Source organism: Amia ocellicauda, chromosome 9 (assembly GCF_036373705.1).
Source record: "Amia ocellicauda isolate fAmiCal2 chromosome 9, fAmiCal2.hap1, whole genome shotgun sequence".
NCBI lineage: Eukaryota > Metazoa > Chordata > Actinopteri > Amiiformes > Amiidae > Amia > Amia ocellicauda.
Genome location: NC_089858.1, coordinates 9,738,935 through 9,752,676, shown reverse-complemented (window position 1 = coordinate 9,752,676; position 13,742 = coordinate 9,738,935). Strand labels below are relative to the sequence as shown.

At 39.5% G+C, this 13,742-nt stretch overlaps 1 protein-coding gene across 7 annotated transcripts in view; it reads right to left on the bottom strand.

Annotated features, from left to right (window-relative positions):
- The window catches only part of camsap1b (calmodulin regulated spectrin-associated protein 1b), a 36,395-nt gene that overhangs the window by 4,177 nt on the left and 18,476 nt on the right, over positions 1 to 13,742 (bottom strand). For 2 of the 7 annotated variants that reach the window (XM_066713038.1, XM_066713042.1), the window contains exons 4-15: positions 11,608 to 11,769; positions 10,217 to 10,297; positions 9,473 to 9,505; positions 7,733 to 7,874; positions 7,367 to 7,506; positions 7,169 to 7,265; positions 5,934 to 6,114; positions 4,354 to 4,445; positions 3,936 to 4,020; positions 1,072 to 3,538; positions 742 to 878; positions 251 to 459 (exon numbers count right to left, since the gene is read on the bottom strand). In XM_066713038.1, coding sequence (XP_066569135.1) covers positions 251 to 459; positions 742 to 878; positions 1,072 to 3,538; positions 3,936 to 4,020; positions 4,354 to 4,445; positions 5,934 to 6,114; positions 7,169 to 7,265; positions 7,367 to 7,506; positions 7,733 to 7,874; positions 9,473 to 9,505; positions 10,217 to 10,297; positions 11,608 to 11,769 — 3,826 coding nt within the window. The remainder of the gene's footprint in view (positions 1 to 250; positions 460 to 741; positions 879 to 1,071; positions 3,539 to 3,935; positions 4,021 to 4,353; positions 4,446 to 5,933; positions 6,115 to 7,168; positions 7,266 to 7,366; positions 7,507 to 7,732; positions 7,875 to 9,472; positions 9,506 to 10,216; positions 10,298 to 11,607; positions 11,770 to 13,742) is intronic. The other 5 variants (XM_066713040.1, XM_066713045.1, XM_066713039.1 and 2 more) reach the window with 3 other exon arrangements.

Genomic DNA, 13,742 nt, shown 5'->3' with positions numbered 1-13,742 from the left:
ACTCACTGAAGCATAAGAGATACTTGTAAATGGACTCATGCCAAAAAACATAGGTCTAAGATTGAATGGTGCAATCTCTAAATTATTAATTTTCAAGAGATACCCACTCCTTTAAAGTGTGCTTTTTGCAAACAATGAGGGTAAACCTCTCCAAGGAGGTTACTCAAGCGCATGACATAGCCGACAATTTAACAGCATTGGTCCGCAGTACTCCTGAAGGAGATTCTTGGTATGAAGACTGAATACTTACGAGTTGAAGAGCACTTGGACTGCGACTCGCTGCTCGACTCCTCTCGGTGAACAGACTTTGGCCTCTGCTTCTTGGGTTTAGCCTTGGGTTTGACCAGCCCCTGTTCCTCAAACATCTCTTGCTGTTTCCGTCGCAGGTACTCCTGTTTAATCAGCTCTCTGCGTGCTTTCTCCTCCTCCTTCCTGATTCGGTCTTCTTCAGCCTTCCGCCTTCAAGGAACACAAAGCACATGACCAAGTACATCGTCAAAACCTCTTGCACACATTGCAATGAGTAAGACATGAATGTGAATTATGTATATCCCAGTTTAATATCAGTGTAAGTGTAAAAGTCAAGATTTGGGGTATGGGGTGGGGGGTGATAATCTTTTACTATCCACATTTTTGTACATATGCTACACAAACTTTCTCCCATGTCTGTCCCAAAGCATCCTCCCTATGAATGTAGTAATTCTTAAAGGATCTTCTTGTTCAGCCACGGCCGGTCTGTACCTTGCCTCATCCCGTTTTATTTCAATCTCGGCCTCAAGCTGCTGCTTTCTCAGACGAGCCTCTTCGGCCTTGCGCTGCTGCTTCAGCAGGAAAGCCGCACGTTTCTTCGCCAACTCATCTTCAGCCTTCTGATCATCCTGGATTTAAACATAAATACATAAAAATAGTAATGTCACTGAAAATTAAACATTTGCTTGCACAGAGGCATGGGACTACGTGATAAAAAAAAAGTGCTTTTACAAACAATTAAATAAAAGTAAAGGCCGTGAAGGTAAAATAACCCATTTGGTCTTTATTAGAGCTGCACACAAGCATGTACACACACTGTACCTTAAAGAAGAATCCCAACACAGACTTTTGTTCTCCATCGCCAATGACTTCTGCAGTCATATCCTGAATGTCAGAGCCTCCTTCTTCGGAAGGCGCTTTCAGGTCAGAAAGATCCACCTCAATGAGATGACCTTTAGCTTTCGAGGACTCTTCACGAGAAACGTTCTCCTTTCCAGAGCCATCTGAAGAGTTAAGTTCAGGAAAACATTCATCGAACGTTTGTTCAGAAACACTGTTTGTATCTCTAGAAGTGGAAAGTATTAGTGTCCGTTGGTTGGCTTCATCTTGAAGCCGGAAGCTGGAAGTAGGTCTAAGATTGCCCCTTTCCAAGGTGCTGCTTCCAGAGTCTAGAGGTATTCCACTTGCAGAGCTTGCATCTTCTTGCTCCACTTTTGTTCTGTTACCTGGAAACTGTCTTAAATGAGGAAGGGTTTCAACACTGTGCGTGGGAGTGATAACTCGAGATGCAGACTGCTTAGTTTCCTTCGGTAGCTTAAGGTCAGCTGGTTTTGAGCGTGTCCCCCGCCCTGAAGACAACCGAGGGGGTTTACGCACTGTGCTGATCCCTGTGGGTGAAAGCGGTTCCACAAAATGCACTGCAGGTCTGATCTTTTGTTCTGGTGGGTTGCCTTTCCCATTGGTTGAAGTCGGAGTGGGAGACTGAACATTCTGCTTCATCAGTTGGTCCTGCTGCAGGGAAAGCTGCATCATTTGCTGCTGAATGGTACTTATGGCTTCGTTCAGCATTTCAATTGAACGGTTGCATTCGTTCAAGTCAAGTTCAGAAGCACTGTCATCCAATAGGGCAGACGGATTTAATTTATTGTCTAGACTGCCTGGTGGAGTTGGAGATTCTCTTGCCCATCTGACTGTGGCCTTGCCTTCCTGCATTTCCTTTTCCTTGGGCATATCTTGAGAATTTCTAAGTATATCCTCTCTGTATTCATCTTTCAAAGACACGTCTTTAGCTCTAGAATCCTGTCCGGCTATTATTAAACTTTCACCATTGACTTTTTGGTCCTCTCTTGAAAAGTAATCAGATTTCAAGGGCTGAGGAAGTGTCTCGCTTTTCCCTTTCTTAACAATGTTCAAAAAGGCAGCTTTGCCCAGTTTTAGCCTCTGTCTTGCAGATAAGGCTTCCATTTTTTTCTTCTGTGTCTCTATGGCTCTTCTTTTCTCCTCTAGTTGCATATGAAGCTGCACCAGCTCAGATGCAAGGACGTGGACATTGTCTTTGCTCTGTCTGGTGGGGCTCTGCTCTCGTTTCTGCCTCCATGTGGTCAGGGGTAAAGGACAGCATTCGGAGCCATCTGGAGTTGTCTTCTGTGAACTGCTCGTGCTTGATTTAGCATCGTGACTGTTAATTCTCTGCAGCTTACGCTCTGCAAAGCTAGTCATCCGGACACTGCCACTGGCCATGGATACACTGCTTGCCTGGGAGATGGTACTAAGGCAGGGACTGGAGCGTCCACTGGCTCCATCTTTGTCCTCATGCTCCTTTACCTTCATGTCCTCCTGCAGCTTGGCAGATTCTTCTTCCTCGAAGTATTTCCTTCTAACAGGATGCAATTCCTTGGTTAGCTCCAAATCTGGATAGTCTTCGTCCGTATCAAGAACCTCAGAATCTGAATCTTGCCTAATGTCCCATGCTGCCGTAGGCAGACAAAACGGGCTACTTCTACTATGGCCAGCCACTGCAGGAGTCCTTTCCTCGGCCTCAGCAGAATGGAGGAAGAACCCTCCTGAAGGGTCGAGAGATGCTGGATCGACACTGCTGGTGACCAAAGGTCTAAATGCACCATGCAAACTCTCCGCTGGGAGTTGGACTGGTTCTGCAAGCACAGGGTCAGTCCCGGTAGCAAAATCAGAACTAGAAATGGGAGTGAAGGTCCGGTTTAGATCAGGATCGGCAGTGTTCATGGAAACTTTCTTTCTGGTCGAAGGCAACTGTACATCTAGTCCTCTCCTGGAGGAAGACCCCCTGTGTCTCCATTCTCCACTCTCCTCCTCTTTGTTATGGTTTACAGACTTCTCTTTCGCAGGTTTTAAGACCGCAGGCATCAATGGTTCTAAGAAAAAGCTATCGGGTCTGGTTTCTGAGGGTGTTTCGTCTGGTTTACTTTTAGGGGACCTTGCTGTTGTGGCCCTGGAGGAAAAGCTTTGGAGCTGAAGGTCCCCTTGATTAGGAAGACTAATGTTATTGAGTCCTTTCTCAGACTTTATGATCGCCACTAGCTCCTCCTCCTCCTCATCCTCATCCTCGATGTTGACATGGCCCAGCAGCCCTTGCCCGTTGACTTTGCGAGGGGCAGTCAGAGGCTGATGTTTGGGCGTCACGTTGACTACATTCGAAGCCAGGCTGTCTTTGCTGATGGACCTGGCTAGACTGACGCTGTCCCCTGAGGCGATGTCCACATCACTGTCTGTCGCAAAATGAAGAGCATATGGTGTAGGCTGGGATAGAGGTCTGTCAAGAAAAACATCCAAATACAAAGGTTAAATCCAGTTATATCCAATACATTTAGTTTATAGAGGTAAAATAAGCTCTATTCTTCTACCACTATAATGATATGGATTATATGAATATATAGCAGAGACAACACAAATATTTGTAATATGTACAAAAGTAGTTTAACTGAGGTGAGTTCCTCTACCAAATCTGAACAGTTTTCTTAATCTATTGGCTGTTGACATTGGCTTCCATACATTCTGTGCCCTATAGTATATCTAAAAATAAAAACTATTTACAAATACTAATTCTGAGCTATAAATATGATGAAATATCACACAAGTTGCATTTGTTCAAAGCTGACAATGATAAGTTAACAAGTGCCAAGTCTAAAAATAGAGCTTAGTCAGTATACCTCTGTTTCTTCTCTGGCCAGGCCACCAGAGAGGCCTTTGGCTGTCCATCCACTCGAGTGAGGGAGTTGGAACGATGACGATGACCTAATTAAGGAAGAACGAAAAAAAAAAACCACACAGGATAAGTATCTGTACATCCAGAGGCAATAATTATATACACAAATCAAAAAAATATTAAATAGTTAAATGTGGTGGCAATGTTCTAGTTTTGCATGTAAAATCTAATTGTATTTTAAATGTATAATTTTAAACTTAGCAATATGAGTTTGCCATAAAGCAATTACATCAAATTAATAAATGTAAATTAGCATTATGGGAATATGCTATTTCCCTGCCTAGTCACGATGTCTGATGTCATTGGACTGACGCATCTACCCACTAGAGGGCAGCAAAGGCATTATTACAGTCTGACATTACCTGGGCTTTCTTCTCCTTGTAGGGATTTTTGTTGTTTCTGCCTCAGAGGAAGCAAGGGATGGGAAGGACTGAATGCTGGGCTTCCCTTACTACTGCAAGAAAAATAAGAAATTATTTTCCATAAGCACTGATGATACATAAGAGACAAATTGAAGGTTTTAGTTTCAATGTGAGCCTCCTAAAATCAAAAGAACAACATGTTCAATACCCTTTCCAAAACTCCCACAATCGCAAAGTCGAAAGCATGAATATCTGCTGTTACACATCCCAAGTACATTCCCAACACCACGAGTGTCAACATGATGCTCTCAAAGTGTTTTTATTAATTACTAAAGGAATTTAAGATTGCCTCACTACCAAAGCTATGACCATGTTTATTAAGTCAATGACATTAAGAGATGGGAAGCAGCATAAATTATACACAACAAATGTATTTTACCAAAAACCAAACCGATGACTGGTGTATACTTTAGTAAATAATCTGCCTGACCATGGCTTATATTACATCTATATTTCAATGTTTTGTATGAATCAAGAAAGAAAACTACTTTCAAGACCCCAGTCACTAACTTTTTTAACACTGGATACTTAAATCACAAAGCAGAGGTAGGTGTGAAAAAACAAGGCTAATAAATCAAGGCACACAAATAAAAACAATTCTGAAGACCGTGGAAAAACAATGTACATATGATCAGAAACTGCTGACTGCAACAGACAAGTGAAATCCTCTTAGTTACACTGTGACTACAAAGAAAGGCTTACAAGGATGCTATAATATTCTCTAGAAATTGACTAATTTTCATTGATAAAGGATAACAAATCAGATGCAGATGAATGAAAACGAAATAGTTTGAACAAAAATAGAACATGAAAATGTTAAGAGTACAGCAGAGGTCAAGAGAGACAGAAGCACCCAGTATACATTTGACAAAAGCAGTGTTTTAGCAGGATCTGTGGCATGTGAAGTTACAGTTCTTAGACTTAAATTATAGTCTTGCTTCAGTGTTAAGATATGAAATATTAACATTTCTAAAATATTTCTCCTAATCTCTGCATAGTGTCACTTTAATCCATTTAATTCAAATTTGCCTAGAAAACTTTAAGTAACATGCTGAAATGTTTTAATTGTTAAGTGTAAACTGGGCTGGAAACATGCTGGGCAAGCAATAGTAACAAGGTGTTCAAAACCCATGTCCTTTTTATTTTCAATAAATATTCATATATTCCTCCTACTATAAATGGACCATTTTACTATAATCGTATGTGTTGCATTAATAACTATCCACATATAACTTGGACAAAGCAAGCAAAGACAATTAGCACAGAACAAGGTCAAGTTGTCCACTGTCATTCTAGAATCCATTGAGGCACTGGCTGTAATATTTTCCTTCCGGTTAAACTGAAGAAGAAATATGACCTTGCCTTACAAGGTAAAATCAAAGGGCACAATCCAAGATTCGTAGTTTGTGTTTTGTATTTTTATTTTTTAATTCAGAATCACAATTGCTTGCCCCGGCTGCATGCAGTACAGCAGGAATACCACAGAAGCGAAAGGAACCACACCAACAAGACAGACTTACAGAGAGTCAGACTCTTCGGGGTGCAGGTAGTACCTGTTACAGACTTCAGGGTTGTTCTGGGTCAGCACTGCCGGATCAGCTGGGCTCGCCACACTGGCCGGGCTCACCATGAAACTGCGCTTGGTTGCATTGGAAATGGGCACTGGGGGCCGGGCGCTCTTAGGCTGCAGCATTGCTCTCGCTGTGGGGAAACAAATGAGATTTCAGTGCAGTCCTATTCTGAACTTATCTTGCTATTGAAAGGTGTAGAAAATTACATAAGATCAGTAACATGATACATCTGCAAATTGTGTGTTCATCAAGCTACACAACACATTGATGTTTTTGACTATTACCCTATTAGAATACAAACCCTGAGGTGTATTTTGACAAATCTTATTTTCTTAGATTTGGGTCAATTCGGTTTAAAAACAGCTTTTGCAAAGGAAAGAAACGAGTCGGGGGAAGAAAAAGCAGGCAAAGTTTTGCAAACAATGGCCACGTGCTCTTGAGATAACGGGCCATCTTTCTGGACTTCACCCCATCTTAAGAACTTCTATGTGACACAGGATCATGTTCCATTTAAGATGCATCACAGGAGCTTTTTAATGCATCACTAATCCTAGCGGATGGTACATTTATGGTACATTATGGTACAATTATCAGGTTCCAAAGGTTCCAGTGTGTTCAAAGTTTATATTTATAACTTGTAATACCACTGGTGTAATCTGTATGTTAACTTGCCCGTGTGGTCAGGTTTACATTAGACAAACCAACACCTGACTTCCATGCAATGTTCTGATGAAGACGAACCGTTGAAACGCGTCAACATTGTTGTTTGCTGATCTTTTGAAATATGAAAGTGTAAAAAATAAAAGTATACAAATTTGGATTATTCCATGGGAGTCGCTGTTCCTTATCTTCTGTGGTTTATCACAGTTAGATATTCCTTTCATGTTAAATTCCCGGGACAAGGCACCCCAGATTAGAAACAACGCAACCAGATAACTATTTTTTAGTGCCTGTATATGTGTATGTGTGTATATATATATATATATATATATATATATATATATATAAAAATCCTGTTTACTGCCGCCACACCTGAAACTGGTTATACAGGTTAGTTTGGATGCTTCTAAACTATTAAGAATCATGAAAAATTCAGCACACCTGAAATGATCGTTCAGGGCAATCATTGTGTCATTATAATCAGTTTAATAAAGGCAAAAAGTGCTCACTTGGATATTTCTTACCATCTTTAATTTCTTGAAAGTCCCGTGGTTGCACAAAGTCAGGCTTGACAATCTCAAACCACCAGAACAATTCGGCTATGAACACCATTACATTGTGCTACAATGTAAAAGAATAGAATGTTAGTTAATAAAAACATAAGCAAGATATGATAAAGTCATATCAATAATGTGATATGGAAATTCATGGTTTCCCCTTACCTTTAGCACTAAAGGTGCATACAGCATGTCTTCTGTAGTCAGATAAAACCCTTTGTTCAGATACTCGTTGGCAAACTCCTTCAGCAGTTGTATATTGTATAAACTATCAGCAATAGAGGTCACCTCTTTTAAACAGATATCTGACAAAATAACAAAATAAAGGTTGACAGAGTTAGTGTGACATTTTCCTATGAATTGCATGCAAACCCAAGCCAAGATGACAAACAGCTGTTTGGCACTGATATTTACGCCAAGCTTCCATCTTGCTGTTATATAACCCACAAATAAATATTTTTAATGTCAAAGGTCACAATCTGACCTCAAGATTTGGTATTTCTTTTAAAGAAACCATACTGACAAGCACACCTTCAAGTTTCATGAGTTCAGGGCAGTAGTAGTGTATCACAGCCAGGAGCGCCGCACCATCACAAACATCCTTCATCAGGTCCTCCAGCAAAGGGAAGAACGGCAGCTGCCTCCCAGACAGATGGTCCCTTCGATAACGCACCTACAGAAGAAAACGACAAGGTACATATCATGAGGTTCCAGATCTACATGTACTCTCATACGAAGAAAACATGAGGAATCTACAGCTACCCAGCAGCATGTGGGGTTTGGTTTATGAAATGACACTATGAGACAGCCCGCTTCCTGAGGTCTTAAGGGAACCACTTCATGTCGAAGACCACCTGCACAACGTGGCGTGCGGTTTCTTAAGCCTGAGTGCTGAGGGTTGACTAATTATCACCAGTGCTAAAAGGATCAGCTTCAAGTCAGCAGACGGGATGAAGTCAAAGGGTTAAAATGAACGCTGTGTTATGGCTGGCCTGAAACAGATGCATATAAAGTATATAATGCGCAAAGCAAGCGTGTGAATGAAAGCATTCTGGTGCAGCTTCTCAGTATATATAGATGATTCGCTTGTATAAGAGTACCTCCTTTTCTCATTTTTGTTTGGTATGATAATTTTGCTAGGCTATATCTTAACAGATTACAAAGGTGCCAAAAAATAAATGGTTTGCAGAGACTTCGTTTTGTAATGCAACATTTTCTGCATCAATTATTTGGCCTTGGTGCTCCCTGTGACAAACAAGAAAGATTGTAGTGTTGGCTTATAAGGGACACTTTACTGCAGCACACAGACCTCTCATGATATAGATCTGCAACAGCTGATTGTACAATTAACTACAATCACAGCCCGATGCAGCACATTCTACCATTTTACTCAAACCATTTTTAAAAACTTGAAAAGGAGCTTTAAATACTATAAAGCTGCTTTTTAAAGGAGAAGCTTTAAGGTTAAGGATTCTATTTGCAACACAAAGCATCTTCTAAGATCAATATTACAGCATCTATATTATTTCTTTTTACCAGTACAGCAAATATAAAGTATACTGTACCACATGAGAATATTCCAATGGCTCCAACATGCAATGAGCTAAGGCATGCATACGATCAGGCTAACAAACACAAAAGATATGGTGAGGCTGAGACGAGACAGAGGCAAGTGTCAGTATTTCAGCGTGAAATAAATCTTGGGGAAGGGGGGTGGGGGGGGTTTGTGAAAATGAGGTTCACAGAGACTGTGTTCTACTCAAGTTCTTCAAGGCATGTCATTCGCTCTCAATGAAAGCATGCATTATGATGTTCATATTCTTGAACACCCACACAATATTCCACTGGAAATAATTTAGCAGGAAAGTGATAAAACATTCTCAGTTAGGATATTAGTGTCCGAATTAAAAGCCAAGCTGAAGAGCAAGGGAAAATTATGCTCCGTCATCTGCCAATAAGTAAGTTGACAGTATTGAGCTATTCTTTATAGAATAATACAAAAGAACTGTGTGTTTAAATTAGAACTGATTGGCCATCTAGTCAGAAAGTTTGCATAGTAACTAAAGGCCATTCTGAAGCAGTGTGGTTTTATCAGAAGTGCATAGGAAGGACAGACCTCTAAAACAAATAATCTGGAAACCAGCCAAATCCTCCATTTTATCAGCACACAAATTTCTATTGCTGCAGGCAGCAGGCATACATTGAGAGACAAACAGCCCAGTGGTAGGAAATGCCTTTTGACAGAGTGAAAAGAGCTAGCAGTCAACTTACAGGTACTAGTTTCCAATACCATTTGGAAGGAGACTATCCAAGTAGCAGGGTAGGAGTTAGGAAAAGGAAACAAACAGGAAAAGCAGCAGAGAGAGTCAGATGCAAGTCAATGGGATCAAAACTACTAGATCAGGGTTTGAGTAGGGACCCAAAGGGTTAATCACACAATCATTCAACAGGAAAAATCCATTGCACTCCACTTTAAATGGATTTTCAGTTAGGAATCTACAGTAATATACATGCATGTAATGAATAGGTTAATAACCATACAAAAGAAAAATATACGGGGTCACATGCTACTCAAAGGATCTCTCTAGCAAGATTAAACATTATTAGGAAATATAAGGAAAGTTACATGGGATAAAACACACTTGACTGATAGTAGATTGACTTTAAGGATGGCCATGGAAATACAATTCTGAGAGTACAGTACAGTCTCCAGGCTGTATACTCCAAAATAGTCAGACTTTTATTAAATAAAATACATTTCAATATAATTTAAACAATGCAGCAATCCACCGAAAAATCAAGTATACCAACACAAGATTTATAAAGTTAAAATCGAATATTGTCCTGTGAGGAAAAATATGCGTAACTGAAAACTTAAACCTAAAACAAAAACAAACAAAAAAAAATCTGAAGATCCACACACAGGTGGAATTGAGCCAGGACAGAAAACCCTTTGCTGTTGAACACAAAATAAGTATCTCGGCCACAGATATATTTTCAATTATTCTCCATTACCTTTTGATGACTTGGAGACTCTAGCAGCTGTTGTTTCACTTTAAGCTCCTTCTCTGTGATCTCTCTCATTTTTAGGTTGACCTAAAACATGAAATCAATAATGCAATGCACTTCAGCTTATCAATCAAGGAGAGGGGGACATTTCTATACATGTTTTCAATCAGGTACATAAAGCTTTCATTCAATCTTCAACTTACTACTAGGTTCTGGGTTCCGATTGACAGATGACTATCTTGTAATCAGACTTCACATGAAAAGTTTTTGGAATTACATCCTCTCTCACCACACCCTAAATAACAGTAACAGATTGCTGATAGTCTTTCCACTGCATGCAAATGGCTCTTCAGATTACCCATTAAAGGGACTATGCAGTCCATCAACCTAACTTCCTTTTCTAATGCACTACTGGCTGCAGAGGGAAGCTTGTCCTTGTCCTTGCAAAACACTTGGCGCACACAAACCATTACCTCTTTGAAAAAATCATTAGACTGTGGTCAGTGTAATATCACAGAGATGCCAAAATCGAAATACTGAAAAAACAAAGTAATAATCACAACATTAAAAACTCATCTTGTACATCTGAGTTCTTACAGGACGGTGTTTGCTGTCCAGACAAAATTCAAATGAAGAATGTCCTAGTCAGTAAATGTCTCAGTTAGCTATTTAATAGTGTGTAAATAATGCCATTATGAAGAAAGGTCATTACCAGACCGTTTGACATCAGAGTGTCGGACAGAGAAAGTGCAGCGCAGAAAGTGAAATGCAGTGAAAGGCTAACAAATCACAGCTTCATCTCCAGGGGTAGACTATATATACGTTATTCCAGCTCTAATGCATCATTAATAAATACGTAATTAGACACTGCCTAAATTGCTGAATCACCCAGTCTTTAAAGCAGCAAAGATATTTACTTGTATAAAAGGTACAAACCTTAGCAGCCAAGAGTGACAAAATATTTAAACCCCAGAAGCCAACTTGGCATATGGGGCAGCAGTGTGAGGTGTGCTTTTCAGCAAAGAGACGGTTATGAAATAAATGGTGCCTGAGGCCAGAGATAAGCTCAAGGTGGCTGGGTAGTGGTACTGTAAACCCTGCCAGACATTACATGAATTGTATATATACTGCAAATCCTATACTTAACAAGACTAAGTCATTATGGTATATGCAAATATATTCGCTCTCCCTACCCCTTACATATCAGATACATTTTTGTATCAGTTTATCAAGTTATCAATTTTTATTCAACCTTTGTTTTCAATATTGTTTTTTCTCTTCATATTATATATATATACATATATATATACACACACACACACACACAAACAGACATCTTCAACCTCCATCTGCTATTACTCTTTAGTCACTGAATCATCCGCAATTAAAGTCCTTACCTTATTTATCCAAAAGACCATTGCATCCTCCAGGTCAAAAGGAAGCTCCTTAGAGGCACTAAATGTGGAGAATCGTTTCACACTGGCCACTACTTTCTCAATGCTGATCATTTCCACTGTGTAGGCCATCATTAGGGCATCGATCATTGGCATGTGTGTACTCTGTTGACAGAAACAAAAAAACAGGTTAAAAAAAAAAAATGAAAAGAATGGGATAAACTAGTCTCATTAGACTGTTTAAAACGAAGGAAACCGAGGAAACACTTCAGGATTATAGTGCCTACAAATGCATTGAATAATGTAAATAAAAACAAATATATCCTCCAGTAGGACTTACACATTCATTAAGAAGTAGTATACATTTTGTAATAGCTTGCCTACAGCTGCATGCTCAAAGACACTTCAGCAGAAAACTACAAACAATCATAATTTACTATTTGGAATCAAAAGAAAAGGAACAAAGACAGAGACGGCAAAACAAATACCAAGGGATAGAGCGCATGTAAACTTACCCTGACCCTAAACCTCTTCCGTTTTGAACCCACCAATTTCCCATGTTTAGTAAATTTTTCCATATGAGCCATTAATATTAGGTTTCAAATCTGACAGTACCCTTACTCTGGAGGTCGTTGATAAAACACTTAAGCAATTACATTTAGGGAGATTTTTTTTTATTTATTTATTTATTTATTTATTTTTAAGAAATCTGTCTGGTGTAACAGGATCCAGTGCGCAGCAGTTCGCACAATGGAGCTAGAAGAGAAGGGCCGCTTGCCACCCAACTTAAATAGCACTGGCCCATTCCACATGTACAACCCTCTTAGGTGATGTAATCCCATCTTCGGACTACGGGACAGACTGTGATTAGTCAAGAGCAGAATAAACTGCTCTTTAATCCCAGAGTGTTTTCAAATAACACCAGTTTTCCTCCTTTGCCACGTACAGACTACCTGACAACTACAGGAGTACCAAATGACTATTTATTGACCACTGGCGAATTATTCGGCATTATACAGGTGTCTTTAACATAACATTGTTTGATAACAGGGCCCAGAGTGAGAGTATAGGATTAAAGGGCAGTGAAACATTTCAATGATTTTGAGATTCATGGTTTATACTGGAAGGAATCAAAAGTCAGGTCAATAAGAGGAGGGGAGAGCCAAGAGTGAAGTTCTTGCATCACAAGGTCTCCGTTGATTAGCAGGCTCTAGGCCACTCATGTAGGTAACAAAAGCAAGACAATGGGGACACCAGTCATCAGTCATCAGTAAAAAAAAAAAAAAAAAAAAACAGGCTTAAGGACAACATTTCTCATTCTTGCTCTTACAAAGATTTTAATTTTTGTATAAGAAGCTCCCAATCCCCCCATGTCTTCCCCTGGTCTAAAAAAAAAAAAAAAAAAAATGTTTAAAAAATCTAGCAGAAGCATTACAGCTTCCATTACTGAAGAAAAGCGTAAAAGAGAAGAAAAAATATACAATATTCCAAGGAATAACATTTAGCACAACGCGTGTTGTGCATATGCACATCCGACATGCTGAAAAAGCCAGCTGCAAAAGATCAATCTCTCGATTCTTTAAAGGGAACGAATGTTAAAGTCAAGACAGAAAACGTTGGCAAAAACAGCCCCATCTTATCTCCATGTTTTTATCATCTGCAATACTGCATGACCAGCTGACTGGAATCAAAATATCTTGGGCAAGACTCCTTAGGAAAGCTGAGCACATTTTTTTATTTTATTTTATTTTTATATATATATTACAAGGCATTGAACAATCCTAATAAGTCTGTCTGCAGGGTAGCTTAGCAGTCAGCTGAAAATGACACATGCAAAGATCTCAACCTTGGATTAGAGCCACAGCAACCAAAAATAAAAGCCTTACACAGAGAGTACAATTAGACCCGATTTGTTTTTAGGTGTAGATAATACCAATACAAGCAACATCTAAATGAATGGAAAATGGCATGTTTAAACACAGGCCTATATTAGTGAGCTTATGTCATCAGATTCGTGTCATACACATTTTTTTATTGCAGTATGGTTGCTAAGAATTATGTGTTCATATTGCTTTCCTTCCTTGTTAGGGAACATGCTGAGCAAACTCTGAGCAAAAGGTGCCATTTTTACAATTAAT